Raw genomic sequence first — 19,608 nt, 5'->3', positions numbered from 1 at the left:
CCCTTTTACTGATCTTACCTGTCACCTCAGCAGCCTGGCCTCAGTGCTGAAGGAGGAGCTGGTTATTGAGCACAGCAGCCACAAGCAGCACCATCTTCTCTTCAGCCACTGCTCAGACTTTCCTTCTCCTGTCCAAGCAGTTCTCGGCCATCACCACACAGCAAACTGTGGTTGCATCAATTGCCTATGCTTTGGTAATTTGGTTTATGATGCAGATGTGCTTTTGTCACTCATGCCCGTCTGCCAAAATCTCTGAGGAGGGAAAAGATGCACTTCTATTCATTTTTCATGAGCAATTTCCTTCAACTCTTGATTAATATGTATGCAGAAAAACAAGCTCCAATTCCTTTAGGATACCTAAATTTTATAGTACCAGAAGTTAAATAGTTTTTTATCTGTGAAAGAAGCCTTCCAGTTGAAATAGTCTATCACCAGCATACAGAAAACGGTTTCTTAAAATGGGAAAGAGGAGGAGACAGAAGACTACCATTTAGTCAAGAAAAATTACCCTGCAAACAGAGAAACACAGAAAAAAAATTGCATTCATTATTGTGATAATGGTGGAAGGTGTGTCCTTGGATGCCTGTGGTAGGTGACAGAAGCAGCTGTACCTGCAGGTACACCTAACACGATGGCAGAAGTCTTCTCTGCACTCTTTTGCCAATATATGTTGTTAACCACAAGGGATGGACTTCCAGGAATAGAAAAATGCAAAAACAACATCTACTTTCTATTGCCTCTCCATTTGTAGCTCTTTTCTGGACATTCTGCCAAGAGGCCAATGAGTTCATTTTATTTATAGGAATACAAAAAAGAAGAATAGAAACAAAACCAGGCACTTCACCAGCCAAGGGCAGTGGATACTGTCTGATCCGAGGTCAAACTGGAAACCAACTGCAAACAAAATGATTTATAGAACTCAGCCTAGACGACTATGGTCCTAAGAGTCTCAGTAATGAAGATGAATCTATGCACATGTTTATTTACTCTTAGCTAGGGCTAAGTTAGGGCTGACACTAGATTCTATCTCCCCAAAACACCTCTTTGAGACAGCTGGCCCCCAAATACTTATATCTGACCATCATTTAAGAAAATGGAAACCTCACATAACTTAATCTAGAATCTGTTCTTGGAAAGTGTGAAGAAGAATAAAAAATTACACCACAGGACCTTATAAGAGAATTAAGAGCATATTCATTAGAAATTAATTAAATATAAAATACAATGATGCTGCAGAACACAGAGCAGCAGCACACAAACAAGACATCCCCCCCTTCCCTACCCTCACCCCAATCCAAGGAAACACAGCTATATAGTACAAATCAGAGATCTCAAACAGAGGGGAGAGGAGGGGGCCTACAAAGTAATTTTCTTGCTATACAGAAAATATATTATTTGCTGGAAGTCACTACTGAGTTGTTAGGGGCCCAGGGTCAGTTACTGCTCAGAAAAGCCCCTGGAGGCACACTGACCCCTATTGCTTCCCCACCAGTTTGCTGAACACATCATAGATCTCTGGCTTTTCCTGGGCAAACTGCTCGGCTGTGTTTTTCTGTAGCCAGTCAGATGAACGCATCTGTTGCTGCAGGAGGCCAATGAGGTCACCAAGGCTGGAGTTACTGGCACAGAGAGGGTCCTGGTGGCGGGATACAAAAATGACTTCATCTGTGCTATCTGCTTTGCCATCCTGATATGATTGACAAGGCTGCTCCTTCTCCTCAGCCAGTATCTCCTGCTCACGCTCTTCCAAAACCTTGCGTATCCGTTGCATGCCTGAAATGGTACAAGGAGGAGAAACACTGGTGGATTAGTTTAAGCCACAAGTGTCTCCAAATCCATCAGATCCAGAAAAGGATAATGGAGTAAGGGAGAAAAAAACAGAGAAGAAAAGAGGATAATAATAGCCTAAGTTTAGGATTGAGAAGAGATGGGAATTGTGGTGGGAGGAAAAAGAACATTACTCACCTAACTGCAGCCGATGGGTCTTGTCAGCAAAGATGATGCGGAACCATCCAGGTTCATTGCACTCAAAGGCTTTTCCGCAGGACAGGAGGACCTTATTATCCAGAAAACGCTTCCAGAGCAGCAACTCCTCCTCAAATGTGCCTGTCTTAAGGTACTAGGAGAGTCATCAGAAGGGCCAGAGGTTAGTACCATATAGACTACATCACTGAGATCCTCATGAATTTGTGCTTCCCATAAAGTCTGCAAAGGCCAAGGGAGACACATTTTACCTCTGAAGTACAGCAGTTGTGATACAAAGGAAGGAATGGGGAGGGAAGTGGCTTGAGAGTAGTAAGATTCCTGCAAGGAGGGAAGTTCACAGATTGACAAAAGGAAAAGAACAGACTGAAACATCTGGCAGTCCTTCCCTCTCCTCATCAGATGACAGATTTGTTGAAACAAAATGCTTGTCACAATATTAACTCTTCCTCTAGATGCAGTTGCACTACATGCCTGCCCTCACCCCAGGAGAAGCCTCACTTCCCAAAACTACCAACCTTTCGGAAATCAATCCAGACAAAGAAGCCTGCATTGCGGTTGAGAAAAGGAACCCCAAGTGTCTTCAGCTCATCTGTCACGTATGTATGGGCAGCTTTTAGGCGGGCATGGTTGGCCCTCAGGTACACCTGGTTGATCCAGTCTGACCAGAAGAAGAAGATAAAGAAAAGAATCACAAACTGAGGAAGTATTCAGATCTGTTGAAGCTTTGAAAATGCCCAGTGTCTTTTTCTGCTTCACATTTTACCTCCTTCTTTTGTTTTCTGTTTCCTCAAATAACAAAAGGACAGCCAAGAAGTATTTTGCAGTTTCATGTCTGTGCAGAAAAGTATCTCCCTGACCTTCCTGAGGAAGTTTCCCTACGTTTACAGCTCTTAGTCATCATGGACTGTTAGCATTCCACCCTGGGCAGAGTTTGAAGCCCATTTCCCTTGTCCTACAAGCCTGTGTTCTTTGTTTCTGCTCATCTGGTTCTGGGTAACTGGCAACTTCTGTATAAATAGCTACCATGCCTCCTCCAAGCTGCTCCTCTAACTCTGCTGATCAGGAGCTCTGCATAAATGGTGCTTTCCTGCAGAGCTGTCAGCCTTGTGTTGCATGGACAGCTTCAGGGTAATGGAAGACTGTCAATTAAGGTGTACAAAGAGAACACTAGGGAAAGTAAGGGAAGGAGAGATCTTCCAGGTACTAAGACACACAGAATGGCAGAAGATTGTACATGGAGCTACTGACTCACCTCTGTCTCTAAGCAGCTGCGCAACCTTGTGCTGGACAGGTCCACAAACCCCATGGAAATAACACAAAGAAGCCACTGCATTAGCAACATCTTGGTTCTCTGTATATAAAGTACCAAAACGAATCCCAGAAACAGCAAAATCCTGCAGAAGGCACAGAGAGACTACTTTATTACACTGGACAACTGGGATCCTATTACTACTAACTTGATCCTTCCAGCATGAGGAACCTGAGGAGCCCAGACCAAAACCTAGCAGCCACAAAGGCACAGCACGATAACAACCAGCACTCACCTTGGTTATGCCCCACATCACGTGAGTCCGCTGTGGATCAGGCAATCTGTATGTAGAAGGATGCAGATGGGCAGTTAGTGTCATAGGTGCTGAAGCTTTTGGATCACCAGTGCAGCATTGCAGAAACAGAGAGGCAGCATTACACAATGACAGACAGTGCACCACCAAACAGCAGTCAAGCAGGGAAAATTCAAATGTGACCTAACTTTAGAAGCTAGGAACCCCTTGGAAGTAGCTTTAGACACAGTTTTTAAATATTTCAAAGACACAGATGCTTACAAGTGCTACATTTTACATGCAGATTTCCTGAAGCTTGTACATTTAATGTTAGAAAACAGGCTTCTGCCAATGTATTTTGTCAAGAATCAAAAGTGATGTTCTTTTACATCCAAGCCCAGCAAGACTAAGCTAACACTTAACCAAGTATACTTAATTTCCTTGCAACTGAGCACAAAAAGATAGCTAGCAGCACTGGTGAAGACTAGAAATTAAAAAAAACCCAAACAACTCAACAACACACCATATTTTAAAAAATATTTTAAAAGTTCTTCATCTCATTAAAACAATACCTAATGAAATCCATTATCCAGTCTGTAATACTATGATCTGGGACTACTCTACGGAAAATTAGGAAGTAAACACCAACAGAAAGTCTTTACAAGCATCAACAGAAACATGGGAAAAAGAAGTTTAGGTAGGAAGAAGAGCATCACCTTCAGAAAAGAAAAATCTGTTTTCTGTTTTGGGGACTGTCATAACCAAATACTGATGCACACATTGAGAAGTATACCACAATAAAAAGCTAGCTACCATTTTTTACTTGCTAAATTGTACTTGACAAAATGCATTTGCCATTCAGAAATTACTAAAAAAGAAAAAAGGGCATAAATCAATGTAAGGTGGATTCAGAATTTACTAGCTCATGACTTAACTTCCAGTCACAAGTTCTCAGCAAGGCATCATGTTGAACTGTCACTGGAAGATGGCCAGGGAAGTAGGAGCTGCTTTTACCTGTCCATGCCTAGGACACTGTGAAACGTGGCTGATTCATCAAAAACTGACAGCATGTAGATCTCATCTACTATCACATGCAATTCATGTCTGCAAAAGGACAAAATGGATATTACAAAAGAAGGCTGCTTCTGGTTTAACAGAAATAAATTCAGGCCTCCAAATACTTGCTTTATACAAAGAAGAGAGGATGCCAAATTTTGCAGAAATAAAACAACTTTTCTCAACTTAGATCTATTTTATGTATGTTTAAATTATTTGAGGTATATCCACTTGTCACCCACTGTAACCATGTAACAAGACCAAGATCCTATGATTGCCAATGTGAAAATTAATTCCTATATGTACTACCCATCCACTCAGCATCTCATAGAATCTGAATCTCAACCAGTATTATGATCCATGATGAAACCATATTCAAACACTTCTTTGTCTTTACAGATACTGAGAAACTGAGAGGAAAAGAGCTCAACTTTCTACCAGGGAAGCCCAGTGGCATAGTGTTTCCTCGGATCACTGAAAAATAAAACTTGCACTCCTTGATACAAGCTGCTTTACCAGACCAGATGACTGCAGGGTCCATGATCCCAGCACGCCCCTCCCCTTTCTTAAGTCCACCAATGTGTATGAAGAACAGACTATTCACCTGACTTAAAAGATATTCACAGATAAATTCAGGGACAGCAAGTAGTCCACCAGAGTCTGAAAGCTGTATCTGACTCAGGATATCTAGGCTTTCCAAAGTGACATACCTTTTAGCAAATTCCAGGTAATCCCGTAGCTCTGACAAGGAGTAGATGTCCCCAAGGGGATTTTGGGGATTCAAAAGAATTAAGGCCCTTACAGTGACACCCTGCAGAATACAAATACCATAGTATTAAGAGAGTGCCTATCATGGGATAAATTTTCAGTTCCTCTACTTGAGCAGTCCCTCACTTGACTGTGACACAGGATTCCTCCAAAGCTTCCACTATGACTTTTCACCTCAAAGTTAAATTTGTATGAGAAAACTTCCAGTGACAAATTAAGATTTTTTTTGTTTACAATTAATTCATTTGCAAAGTTAAATGAGCAAAATATTATAGAATTAATCTATGATTTTGAAAAGAGGGAATTGCCACCACCAAGTAATTGGTTGCCTCTGGTCAACCAATTAATGAGAAAGATGGTCTCACATGCTCTCAGTATGGAAGTACTTTTTCTGAGCTGCATTAGTAATTGGGAAATCATAAATTAGTGAAGACTGCCCATGAAAGTGGCAAGAAAGATGAGATTGAGTTAGGTGGATACAAAGTGTACTCATTTAAAGCACGCTTGGCTGGAGATGTCAGAGCTGGTAACAATTCAAAGATGCAGCTTAACATATATGGGATTTAGGACAATGCCAAACTTACAGACTAACTCTTCAGAAAAGTGATATTCACTTGCATTTTATCCTCTAGAGTTCTCTCCTGCAAAAACTTTCAGCATTCTTAGGGTATTCATCTGCCCTGCTGTGTAGAGCAAACAGTTTCCAGGTAACTCAGCTGGCCTTTCTGAGGGGGAAATCCTGGGTAGTCCCAGATTTTAGTGCATGCCCGAGTACATTATTTTTGGTTATATGAATGGGTTCCACTGCTTTGTGAATTGTCTGGTTTATCCTTTTGTGCTGTGACCAAAACTGGACAGACACAACACTGAGGGATTCCCCCTAGAAGTGCCCCTGAGTTCACAAGCCATCATCTCAGATGATCTACAAGGACAACCAGAAAGCCAGGTGCTAGGTTTTGAAAATGCTTTGATCTTTAGGCCACATCTGGGATGTGACCTCTCCAATATATTGTAAACTTAGCTGGTAATGTGAAGCTCAGCTAAACTCACCTCTGCCCGGGCATCCTGCAAGGCTTTTTCCAGTTTTTCCACTGTAAGCTGAAAAGGCCGAGTACTTGTTCCAGTAATCTGAAAGACATAAAAAAGATTAAAAAGGCAAAGTTGTTTCAATAGAGACTGCCTTGAGCCAATCCACTGACAAATGTTCCCTGAAATAAATTAAACTACCAATAATGACCAGCAGCCATCTTCTCATCCTTTTATACTACAGAGAGAATAAATAAATCAATAAGTAAAATCAAACAAAAGTCCATCACAGGCTGGCTAAAACCAGAATTTTCTTGCTATCCTTGAATAACTAAAGTAATGCAAGATCTCCATCTGATCTTGCACCCCGGGACCACCTTCAGTAGGACACGTAGGATAACTTCTCTCTCCAAGGCTCAATATGGTAATTTTTTTCCTTTCAAGGACTTTTACTGGGAGTGAGATACAAGAAAAGTACAAAACTGTAATCCAGAATCATGGTCTCAAGTGACTTTCTTGTAAGCCAGGTGTCCATTTTCCCAGCAATGAACTGTGTAAATGTCCACTGGCTGTAGTGTACCCCTGTTCTGAGAACTGCTTGCAGAGATTGCCAAAGCTCAGCTTTCCAGTTTAACTACAGAGGTTGTTATTCCCTTCTCCCAGATCTTACCTTACTGTCTAAATAGACATACACCAGCTTGACATTACCATAGAGGAAGATACTCTGGGTAATACCACCATAAAAGGGAGTAGCAATCAGAATAGCTTCTGGAACCAAGAAAACAAAGTTAGTTACCAACAGGTCACAGTCTTCTCTCCTAATGTGCTTTAGCTAAATATGAAAGCATTTTTACAGCTGTGTCCCTTGGAAACACTGCAATTCTACTGTCTCTTTCTTCACTTTATTTTTACATTAATTCTTTAATCTTCTGGAAGTGCCCAGGTAACCATGAGTATAGCCCATGTCTAGTCTGGCAAACTAAAAGAGGGCACAAAACCAGTGAAGGCAGACAGGGCAGGCACCAAGTGTAAATGCATGACATTTGCAGACCATAGAAATTAAGAATTTCACAGCACAACTTTGCAGGAAACAAGAACTTCGCAGCAGGCCAATGCCAATTCCACTATTTCACTTCTGTCTAACAGTATAAAAACAAAGTAACATTATTTCCTAGCAGAAAAAAACAAAACAAAACAAAACTATGTTCCAACCATCCACTTACCCCCTGGATCACAAAGGACTGTAGCTAATGCAGAAAATAGAGAGCCACAACCATTTAAAACAATCACCTACAGAAGAAAGAGAAACACTAGTGATAAATCCATACATAGAAAGTCAACACTATAAAGCAATATCACTGACAATATCACTGAAATAATTTTTCTCCCTAATTCTACATTAGAATTTTCCTGCTGAAATCCCACTTCTACCAGAATAACTTCATTCCTGTTCTTTCATAGACACTTTGTTCTAGTGCCATTTTTCATTCTAACAAGCAATTTAGAAAAAAGAATAGGATTAAAGTAGGGAAAAAACTGGGGAGCAGTTCTGAGATGCTAGTAAATCCAAATACTTTTCAACAGTTAATGTGTCATCATTTCTTCATGGTAGCAGCAGTTCTGACCTCCTGCCAAATTTGTGCAAAAGTGGAAACTACTGTCTCGGACAAATGCTCACAGGTACCATGAGTTTCATTCCAAGTATCAGGAAGAATCTGGTGCCTTGAAGAGGCAGCGATCAGCGAGTTGATCAGTGGTAACCTCAGCTCACATGAAGCGTGGGGTTGTGTTGAATTACTGTAGCCAGAAAAGCAATGGCTGCACCAGCTCCTGCTGCCTTCAGCACTCAGCAGAGACAGGAGCTCCAGGCCTCCACAGGCCCCTTGTCCAGGCTGTACCTCTCACAAGTCAGCAAGTCCTGCAGAGATTCAGGTCCTGATGTCTTTCTAGCAGCACTGCCACAAATTTTACAGGCTAAAACTAACTCTTGGTTCAATTACAAATCCCTCTCTTGAGGTGTAACAGAGGAGTGCGATGACATGGTACTCAACTGAAACAGTGGCCACTCTTTGTCAAGGCTGAGGGATACAGGCAGAGTAGGTCCCCGAGCTAAATAGGAAAATCAAAATGCAAAGCCCCATTGAGAGTACAGGCAGGAGGAGTTGGCACACAGAAGTGAAACATGAGGCAAATATACAGTAGGCCAGAAGTGTTCTGGTGGAAGTGTGCATCAAAAGCTACTGAAATGAAGAATCAATCTCATTTACATGATAACAGCTTGCATTCTTACCAAATCATTTGTTTAAAAAAAACAGAATTTGAAACTTTTTCCCAACAAATGGCAATACATTAGAACAGACACCAATGGACATTGGGTTACCTACATTCTCTGCTTTGAGAGGTGCAGGGGCCTTGCAGTAATAGGTCAGAAATCGAGCCACTTCTTCCCGTAAACTGAAAAATACACGAAAGCAAATACTGATTCAAATATTCTCCAAGAGGCTTCCAAACCAGGTTCACATCTTAGGAAAGTCAAGTCAGGGACAGTACAGTCTGGTGAAAATAGCTAGAAAACAGGATAGCTCTGGTCCATGGAACAGACATGATATTTAAACCCCACAGAGGTGCTGCAGATAATGTCTATAATGGTGCACACATTTCTGATGAGCTTTAATCTGGCACAGAAAAGAAGGATTAACAACCCCAAGTGTTCACTATGTTTCAAAGAATTGTTTGGAGTTACTGAATTTGTTAATGTATCCAAGTGCTTTTAAAACTCTGCTTTAGAAAATTTGCATCCTCTCTCACATAAAAAGATTTTTAACTGGATGAGCTGGTAGGCCAGCTAATGTAAAGTTTTGCAAAGAAAAAGATGATTTAAGTGACCTAGAAACATTTTAACTAGAGAATGTAGCAGAAGAGGTTTGTATTCATCCATTCTGTTTATTAAACAAGCAGTCAAAAAGAGAAGTGTTACAGAAAAGACTTACAACAGATGTCCTTTCCAGTCCGGATACTGAAGCAGTGAAGGGTCCATCAGATTCATATCAGCCTGTGTCAGCTGGGAAAAATGAGAAGAATCATTAAAAGCCTAGTTACTGATAAGGGAAATATGGAGATAGACAGGATCCTTGCACAGGCACACATCTGCACAGACACTTGTGCACTTTCAACAGTGTAAAACTGGATTGGGAAAGCTACTGACCATCAAAATTTATGCAGCTTGGAGAAGCAAGGACCAGCAAACTGATCTGTGATACCTTCAGGTTGTATGAACTACAGATTTCTGCTAAGTTACTGCAGCCAAAACTTGTCTGCACAGAAATCTACAAAAAGGGTGCAGAACAAGCAACATATGATGCCCATAACCAAGGCGTCTCCAAAAGACTTTCTCAGCAAATGAAGCAAACCCAAGAGTGTTTTGCCCAAGCTTTGAGGACAACAGCTTTTGGCTGGAAAAATAAGTGCCAGTTGTGAAAGCTCAGGTCCAGACTGTCAGAAAGAGTTAAAAAGGAATTTGAATTGGAGTCAGATATGCATTTTCCTTACTTAACTTTCAATCTATTGATTTTTTTAATGAATTACAGCTCTCATTTATGTCTCAGTTCAAAGTTATGGCAGATTCTTCAGATTTATTTTTCTGATCAGTTTGGTAAATGTTGAAGTGTAACAGGAGCTTTCAAAACACACGAGAAGATTGAAATTATCTTCCCAATAATTATTCCACAGGGCAGGCACTTTGTTCCTTATAAGAATTTCATTCTGATCCCAAAGACGGACTGACCTGAACGGTGGAGGTCCTTTTTAATATCTATAATTAGATAAAAGTGTGCACACTGCTTTTACCTAAATATTTTCAAGGTTTTAAGTATCAGAGTTTCACATAATCCAGTTCTGTGAAGTTGTAAGGGAAAGCACAGCATTGATACATGCCCCTTCCAAATATTTAATGGCAACCAAATCTGTGAGTTAATACTAAAAAAAGTAAAGGTGGAGGTGACACAAGTAGGCGATAGTGCAAAGGTGGAGGGAAATTCTACATGCAGTGTGAAAGTTTCACACTTGATAACAAAACCGTAACATTTTCTAGAGACGTTTTACTAACTGGTGCCAAGCTCTGGAGTTTAAAGACAATGTCCTTATCCCATGCAGAATTACAACCTAATAGTATAGGATAAAACTTCCTTCATTCTGCTGTAGATGTTCTTGGAGTCTATGTAGCTCCAAGCACTGTGCCTCCTTACATCTCTCTCCTAAACTTATCTAGACAATGAAACACCAAACATACCAGCAGACTCGGCCAAAAATGACTCTGAATTAATAAGAGGAGAACCCATAAAAGTAATGTGTTAAGTGTTCTCTAATTTAAGGGTCAGAAGTTGAAAACAGAAACTGGATACATTATTCAGTGGCAGCAGTAAGTATTTTTAATTCCAAATAGCAAAAAAAATATTTGCCTGCAATCCCAGCTGATGATGCATCAGCTTCAGTGAATCCATACTGTTACTCAAGGCTGCAAGGACTGAGAAGCTGACAACAACATCTTTGTTCTGCTTGTTGCCATAAGCATGAACACTGTACCTGACAAAGTCTCAACCCACTTTCATAGAAGGGCTAATTAAGATGCAGCTGACTACTGTCTCCCTCTGCACTACTTACTGCAGACATGGTGTTAGTTTAAAAGGGAAGGGACAGTGAAGGAAGGAAGGCACCACCTACACAGCCTAGAAGACACCTTTCCTTGCAGGCAGCAGCTCTGCCTTACCTGTTCTTTTAGCTGGAAGGAGGAGTGGTGGGGTAGCATCCCCCGAGCCAGTGGAGTACCAGGCAGAAATAAAACAGGGAACACTTTGAGGGTGGGAAGTGGTGGAATAGGAGAAACCATGAACTTCAAACTGCAGAGACTGTCCAACTGCCCAGCCCTGAGGCACCTTCCCTCCCCACACACAACCACAGGTAGGAAAAGTGCTACCTGTCCACCTCAAAGGCTGCTTGCCACGGGCAGTGATTTTAATGGAAATCTAGAAGCATTCCTCTGCGGTATAGTTCTCTTGTTTCCTTTTGACTTTTTCTGCTTTTTCAGTTCTGCTATGTGTTGCACTTCTCTGCTTGGTGCAAAGCCAGCAGGTAGCAGCTGACCCACTCTGATTTTGAGAGATTTCACTGCTGCCACACTTGCACATTTCAGGTGAGTTCAGAACCAGGTGTCCAAGTTGTGTGACTTTATAATGGACAGGTGTAAAGATATTCAAAATTAAATAGATTTCAAAAGTAATTTCCAAATATACATATTAAATAATCTACTCTGAGCAAGGGAAAACAAAATTCATCTTATTTTCATCTAGTTTTCTGAAATAAGTACATCCCCAGAGGGAAACCCATCATGAAGAGGAAAACACCCATGTTCCCATCTTCCTGGAAAAATAAAATAAATAAATGTACAAGTAGTTGTATTCAAAAGTGACTTCCAACAAATTTAAAATCCACAATGAAAAACTTCACCAGAGAAACCTAAGTAACAGCAGTAACTCCAGGAAAGTGCAAGCTTTGAAGAGGGACTGCACAGCAAATTCAGTGTTTTATTTTGGAATAGAACTTACCCGCTTGGACATCAGGTCAAAGCAGAGCTTGTTCTCACTGGTGCCAAAGTTTATTATACCCTAGAAAAAGAAACAGTATTGTTTATAGACATATAAAACATGTGAGTACATCACCTTAGCTATCACTTCACTAAATTGCCTCCAAAAAGCTTACCAAGGAAAAGTCAAAACACAGTTCACATAAACTTCACCACATAAAACTCAAGACATGCATCTACGTGTGTAAATTTCCATATATATCCCAAGCACTTGGCTTCTTAGTCAATAATAACAAACTGTCGGTAAATGAACATGTACTAATAGTTTATACTTCTTTACAGAATATGTTTAACTTAATCTTGAATTCATTCACTATTATATGTAACTAAAAAAAGAAATCCCAAAAGAACTCTGAAAAAACAAGGTTAACACTTCAACAGCAGTTTTAAACAAGGTTTTGGATATGTTTCTTTATCTTAAAAGCATTTGTTTATTCCACTCTACTGATTTGCTCAAAAACCATATAAACATGTAGTCATGATAAGTACTTAAAATCCTGAATTTTCCCTCTGGAGAGATGACCCTACAGTTCCAGGTTTATGATTTGGCCACATATAATATGGCATTAGATCTTGAAGAGTTCAAATCTACTAGTACATTCTCATTATTAGAAGAGTTTGGGTAAACAAAATTTTAAAATGTGAAAGAAAATTGAAACAACTATACACTTCTGATGTTATTAAAGTACAAGTATAATTTTAGGTATTTGTTTAAAAAGCCTATCTCCTACATAGACAACAGTTTGTAGAAGCAGAACCCTGTACCTCATAATACACTTTGTAATAAAAACTTTGTGTTTCTAGCTGAACAATCTAGTTTTCACCCCCACAACACAGGGCAACTAAGGTCAAGGCTAGTAATAGAATATTTTTAAAGTTTCAAGTAGTTAGTTCAGTATGCGAATGAAGGATCTAATTAAAAGTAATCCACATATAAATTATTTACATTTACTATATTTGTTACTCAGTAATAGTTTGCCATGAACTATTAACACAGCCTTTGTGCCACAAGAGGGCTATGACGAGCTACTTAAAACCGAGGAGCTGAGTGTAAATGGGCAGAAAAAGTGCTGAGTGTTATTAACAGTAATTAAAAAAAAAAGACTGCTACTTAGTAGTTCTACTTCCTGCACCCATCACCTGCAATAATCAGACATAATCAGATAATCAGAGACAGTCCTCAGTGGGCAATAGAGGTCATGAGGTGGAAGGAGGAACATGAGCTCTGTTCCTGCAGATTGCTTACATCTTTCAAGGTCTGCTACTGCTATTACTACCCTGATTAAAAAATCAGAATGTGCAAACCTGAGCTGAACACAGCATTCATCCTTGGTATCTAGATGATCCACAAAGCTACTTTTAATTTCTTTTCCTCAAACAAGCAGTTTTATTCACCTTGTATTACTGAGATCAAAAAACCCGCACATCTGCCAGCAAATTTCTAAGAAACGTTGTTTCCTAACAAGGAAGCCAGGAAAACACTTTGAGGTTCTTACTTACATTGGGGTTCTTGTCTTCATCATACTTGTCAGCATGATAGGCATTGTACCCTTCCTCAGTGGAGCCCTGAAAAGCGCTGGCAAAGTTGCCACGAGCAGAGAGGTAAGGGCTTCTCTGGAAGCCACTAGGGTTACAGAAGCTGTGCATGTCAACCCTCCTCTTGGCAAGCGACTGAAGCCTCATCTCTTGCAGGTTGCTCCCTCTTCCTCCCATTCCCTCAATTTCAGACAGTGCCTGGCTGAAGTCCAAACCCTGAGGCATGGCAACAGAGGAGGAGGAGCCACTATGGCTCTGCTTTAAGATGCTGAGCATTTGAGCAAAGACATTGAACATGCGAAACTCATGTTCCCTCTCCAGTTCAAAGCGGCGCTGCTCCAGCTGCATCCGGCGCTCCTCCACGTCCAGATCTCGCTGAAAGCGGCGTTCTTCCATCTGCAGAAAGCGCTCCTCCATGGCCCGCTGGGACGTCAGAGTCTTCAGCAGCAGATCATCCAGTGGGTCCCTCATGCGCTGCCCTTTCCGCTTCTTTCTCAGCCGATGCAAGGCAGAGAAGCCAGGCCGGGAAACAACATTCTGGATCCGTGGTGAGTTTGCCATGTTTGGCTCACTGAAACCTGTGAATACACAAAAGCAACGAAGAAAAAGTGCAGCAAGCAAAGCGGCATGGGCACGCCCTGCTTCCTTCTCCTGCCTGTAGTAAGAACAACCTTTTATCTACCATAGAGTTTATAGAAAAAACAAAGTAAACCTGTCAGGTACATCCTGAGGTTTGCAAACAGTTTTTGTTTTTAACATCACACACTGGGCACACCATGATGCTGCCAGCCCCATACATGGTCTCTGTATTAACCTGAATAATCATCAGTTCCCTCCACTAGGCTAGCACCACAGCCAAGAGGACACACCATTTCTTCCTGACCTCAGACATTAACTTCACACTTGTTATCATCTCTTCTTCTCCAACAATTCATGGTCTTCCACCAGCCTGTCCTAGACTGGTTTGAAATCTCCAGGATTCCCAGACTGTACCCTTCCTGGTAGCTAAGCAATGCCAGCCACATTTTCAGTGCAGGAATCTCATCTCCTGTAAACAAACACTGTTTCTGCTAGTGACTTTCACAAATATCTTCTGTGCAAGTACCACCAAATAGCTTAGGAAGTCAGGCAATGATTATTCCCAAGTATTCTCCACTGTTGAGTGGGCTAAAATATAAGATCTGGAACATATTTCAAAACAATGCAAGGACAGTTTACAGTGCAACCATGGCAGAAGAGCGTGTCATGATACAATTCAGCATGAGGACAGCAGACAGCTCTGGTTATGTTCAAGTGATACCAAATAAGCATGCAAATGGGTTTTTTACTGTCAGCATTATATACAGAAATCTAACTAGCCCAACTTATGGAGCTCTTTAGATTTCATACACAGTATTTCACCTAGCTCAGTAATTCTAGATTATATTTACCTGCAGTGAGATACCTGCATTTTGGGAATGGCCAAAACACCGTAAATTCAAATATCAGCTTTCTACTTTGAAGCTTTCTGGGATGTGGAAAAACAAGGATCCAAATGTCATTGAGAAAACCAGGTGTCTATCTCTGCACCAGAAATAATCTTCTCTTTCTGGGAAAGTGGGCAGGAACCTTATGCTGGAATGTAAAAGGCTATCCCTACCTGAAGGTGAAACACTGGTTTCAATGGGAATCTCCACCCTGGAGATGGGAGAGTCGTTTTGGGCCCTCTCCAAGAAGGCTCTCTCCATCTCCTGTTCTTCAGGGGAGCCCTGCTGGTAAGGCATGGCTTGTGGGGGCTCTGGGGTCAAGCTGTGATCATCAGAGTTCACCTCCTCACATTTGATTTCCATCAGCTCAGGGTGCTGGGAGTGTCCAAAGGGCAAGGCGGAGGAGGTGAACTGGTGGTGGTAGCTCTCCACCATGCTGCCCTGCAGCACCTGCTGAGCCATCATGCTGCCGCTCAGGGAGCCATAGGCCAGGGCCGGCCGGCTGGTCAGCACCCGGTCCATCACCTCGTAGAACTTCCACGTCCGCCCGCCCCGCGGGGCCTTGCTATTGTCCTTGATCCGCCGGTACTCCAGCTTCATCTTCTTGATCTTCTCCCGGCACTGGTCTCCCGTCCGGTGGATGCCCTTCTCCCGCAGCACCTCGGCGATGCGGTTGAAGACGTGCTGGTTGCGCAAGCAGCTCTCCAGCTCTATCTGCACCGACTCGTCGGCCCAGAGCTGCAGCAGCTCCACCACCTCGGGGTCCGACCAGTTACTGCCGCGCTCGTACTTCTTCCCACGAAAATCCATCGCTCCCGGGGCGCCGCCCGCCGCTCGCCCCGGGCTGCGCACCTGCCCCTGGCCCGCCGGGAGGGGCTTTCGCACCTCGGCCCTCGAGGGCGCCCGGGCGGCCGGGCCTCTCCCAGCCCCTACCGGGCTGCAAGGCCTCGGGCACGGCTCGGCACGGCTCGGCTCGGCACGGCACGGCTCAGCCCATCCGCTGGAGCCAGGCGGAGCGAGCTAGCGGGGAGCCGGGCCGGCATGTTCACATCCGGGGTGACGCACATGCGTGCAGCCTTATTCCGGGATAACTTTATCCCGTGCCAGGCGCTTGTCGCGCTCCCGGGGCCGGGCCGGGCTCCGAGCGGCGCCGTGGGGTCCCTCCCACCCTGCCTCTTTTCCTCCCTCCCTGCCTCCTGCCGTCCGTCCCTCCGCAAGCCCCGGCCCGGGAGGAGGCAGCACCGGCCGTGCCTCGCCGCATCACCCCGTGCCGGGCCGTGCCGAGCCACGGCCGCGCCGCAGCCGCGCCCCCCCTCACGGCGCTCGGCACCGCGGCCCCGCCCCGCCCCGCCCGGCGCTGCCAGGCACGGCCCGGCACGGCTTCGCTCGCAACACCCCCGGCTTCGGCCCCGGCGGGGTGGAGACCTCGGGCGCGGTGCCGCCGAATACCGCCGGTGGAGCGGCCGGCCCCGCTCCCACCGCGCCCCCGGGCCCGGGTCACTGGCGGCGCCTTTGCCGGGGGCAGGCCTGGCCTGCGGGGGCCGGCGGCAGCCCCTGACAGCGGCTGTCCCCGCTGCCCCCGTGTCCCTCGGGGACAGCAGCGCTCGGGCACACGCACGGGGGCACTGCCCGGCGCTTCTGGACGCCAGCGAAGGATCTGTGCCTCCAGCCTGGGCGTCCCGAGCGACAAGGCATTACACCAGCTCGGTCCTGTGTTTACACGCCACCATCAGTGAGCTGCGTGGCTCAAATCCTTCCGAGTACGCACTCCGTCCTCTATCACATCTCTAACTGGGCAAAAGGACTGTCGAGAGTGAATGCAAGATTTCTTCCTTTTCCTCCACACCGCACCAGCTCGAATTCCCTGCAGGGATCTGTGATTGCAGAACTGGACTTCACAGAGCTATCCTGCCACATCAGCCATGAAGGTGGCCTCGAGCCACGCTGCAGGACAGGGCTGGCAGCACCGTGCCACATCTGTGCGGAAAGCTCAGTCCAGACCCCAGTCCGGCAGGATAAGGACTGAGCCCTAAGGCACCAAGTACAAACATAAACCAGTAATTAATGAGGAAACCAGAATGTCACATAGTATGTCCATATCCTGTATCACCTGTGGCCAACGTACAGGTGGTGAAGCACATACTAAGTTTCTAATTTTCCTCTTAGACCAAGAGATCCACTTCATTGCAGCACTAGGTTTTTTATCCAATTGTTATTACCTTCATTCTGGATTTTAATAAATCATTCACAGCCTCTATGATTCCATTTCTCAGTCTGTGGAAAGGAAACAGAAAACTTGATCTTGGCTAAATTTCATTAAATACTTTGTCTTGGGGGCAGGGGCAATAAAAAAAAAGAGGCAAAAAGACAAAAAAAAAAAGAAGACTTAGCTTTAAAAATCACACTACCTTTCTTAATAAATGATGACCAGAGAGAGTAGTTTGGATTTTTTAGTGGTCTGCTGAACTAGAGTTTGTATTTCCACATGCCCATAAGACGTGCTTTTACTTTCCTGGCTTTTTTTCATGGGAATGGCACTCTATGTTCTACAAGTACATATTTAATTACATAAGGACTTTTACATAGATTGTATGCTGGAGTACAAAGACCAGGGCAACCATGAATAGAGTCATTGATGACAGAAGTTAAGTAGTAAATATAGATTAAAGGCAGCATGAAATAGCCTTTTTAAAAAGCTTTTCAAAGAAGCCTGAGAGCTTGGCTAGAGCCTGTTATACCTGAGGGCCATAACTTAGCCAGGCATCAGCAGAGTATTCTCAAAAGTAACTTGTTATATATCCTGGCATCAGGAAAAGCCACAGTTTCAAAATGCAAACATTAAAATGAATGGAACCTAGATTCACGATATAAAAAAATTATAATAAATCTTGAAGTAGTTTTCATGGCTAAGTTGTTTTCGCTGATAAAACAATAAACTATTTTGTTATTACATAGGGAATAATAATAATAATAATAATAATAATAATAATAATAATAATAATAATAATAATAATAATAATAATAATAATAATGATGAAGCCTTAAACCCATAAATGCCTTCATGCTGCAAAGAGGATGGCTCATACCAAGCAGCATGTGGGTTAGCATCTCCTCTGTCACGCTGCTTCCCTCTCCCAAAGAATGCCCTTCGTGTCCCCGGCCAGCGGAGAGGCCATTTGGCAGCTCCCACCGCTGACACTCGTTGAGCCAAGGCTGGGCACAGCAGGACCTCTCTGACCTTTCGGCTCCATGCGCCGTGGCAGCGCGGTGGGCTGGGGCTGTCCCTTCCGGGCAGGCGTGGCGCGGTGGCGGGAGGAAGGTCCCTGCAGAGGGTGCTCCAGCCCCAGTTACCTTCCTCTGCCTGCCACAGTGGGTGCCCGTGGAAACCTGCGGGTGGGAAGGAACATGTGGGAGACCCTGGCCGGCTGGGAATGTGTTAGCGAGAGATTTAACAGGAGGGCCAGTTGCCCGGCAGGCTCGTTTTCCAAAAGTTCAGTACATGGCTTTCCATGGCTGGGTGTAAAGGGAAGTTTCTGCTGCAGTCAAGTAAAACACAGAAGTGTCTGGGCACGGGAAAGGGGCTGGGTTGGCTCTTACAATGCTCTAGATCACAGGAAGGTTACTTCCCAGGATGTGTAGTGGCTGCTGGCAGCACCTAAGTAAAGCCCAGAAGCACTGTGACCAAAACCACAGCCACCTGATGCCCATTTACATACTGCCTTGGAACTAGACAAGTTGAGCAGACTGAGGGCTATTTCCCAACAGGTGACTCTTAACAAAAACTCATTGCCATAATTGCAGTTCACAAATTAAAGTCCAAATTGACCATTGAGGCAAAAAACTCCATGCATCTCCCTAGTTTGGTAGATAGTTTAAATAAATAAATATAATATTTTGCATTGTTATCAAACAAATGGGAACAAGTTTAAATTCTCTTAATTCTGCTAGTTCCTCTGGATCTGAGCTACTGCTCTGGCCAGGGATGGTGCAGAAGAGTACCCCCAGGCACTCTATGTTCTGCATCTGATTCCCCAGATTGCCAAGAGGCACTAAACAGCTGAAGCCAAAGCAGCTTTTATTTTTACATTCTTTAAAAACTGACCATTGTAAAGAAATGGAAAACACCCTTTCTGTTTCACAGACTTCCTAGTTGTAAAGCTTATTAATAATATTCATTATCCACTCAATTTCCTGCAAAACCCTTCAGGCCAGCCTCTGAAAACCACAAAATGCTAACTGAAACAAAGCACCTTAACCAAAACTAAGGCAGGATCTCATATGTACCAGGATCTTCCTTCCAAACTTATTACTAATTCTTCTATTTCTGTATGTTTATTTGGAGACGAGTTTATTATATCTCACTGCCTTTCAGAACCAGCAAGACCAAACAGCCATTACAGTTGCCTTTCTTAGGCTTCTTATTGCATTGGCAGGCACACGAAGGGGTGGGGAGTGTACAATTGGCTTTGCTAAATTAAGATATCACTTCAATAAGCAGCTGCAGCACATGGGCATGAGAGAAGCAAAAGTTTCTGCGGGAGTCATATCCCAACGCATGCCCGCAGCGTTATTTAAGGTACTTCACAATAAA

The 19,608-nt window shown here is 43.5% G+C and overlaps 1 protein-coding gene across 2 annotated transcripts; it reads right to left on the bottom strand.

Annotated features, from left to right (window-relative positions):
- Positions 1–1,200: 1,200 nt before the first annotated feature.
- ACCS (1-aminocyclopropane-1-carboxylate synthase homolog (inactive)) lies at positions 1,201–16,166 on the bottom strand. Of its 2 annotated transcripts, XM_030949360.1 has the most exons (15): positions 15,191–16,166; positions 13,516–14,129; positions 11,978–12,037; positions 9,368–9,438; positions 8,762–8,831; positions 7,601–7,667; positions 7,048–7,145; positions 6,402–6,479; positions 5,294–5,394; positions 4,542–4,631; positions 3,531–3,576; positions 3,239–3,380; positions 2,502–2,644; positions 1,966–2,119; positions 1,202–1,773 (listed from the first exon to the last, which is right to left on the bottom strand). In XM_030949360.1, the coding sequence occupies exons 1-15, from the start codon at positions 15,825–15,827 to the stop codon at positions 1,475–1,477; spliced, it is 2,670 nt and encodes an 889-aa protein (XP_030805220.1). In that variant the 5' UTR covers positions 15,828–16,166; the 3' UTR covers positions 1,202–1,474. The 2 variants fall into 2 exon arrangements, with proteins under 2 accessions (XP_030805221.1, XP_030805220.1); XM_030949361.1 differs by lacking the exon at positions 4,542–4,631 and having other exon boundaries at positions 1,201–1,773.
- Between the last annotated feature and the right edge of the window lie 3,442 nt (positions 16,167–19,608).

Source organism: Camarhynchus parvulus, chromosome 5, assembly GCF_901933205.1.
Source record: "Camarhynchus parvulus chromosome 5, STF_HiC, whole genome shotgun sequence".
NCBI classification, from domain to species: domain Eukaryota; kingdom Metazoa; phylum Chordata; class Aves; order Passeriformes; family Thraupidae; genus Camarhynchus; species Camarhynchus parvulus.
Note: the sequence above shows the minus strand (reverse complement) of the source record. Positions and strands in the feature narration are given on the sequence as shown.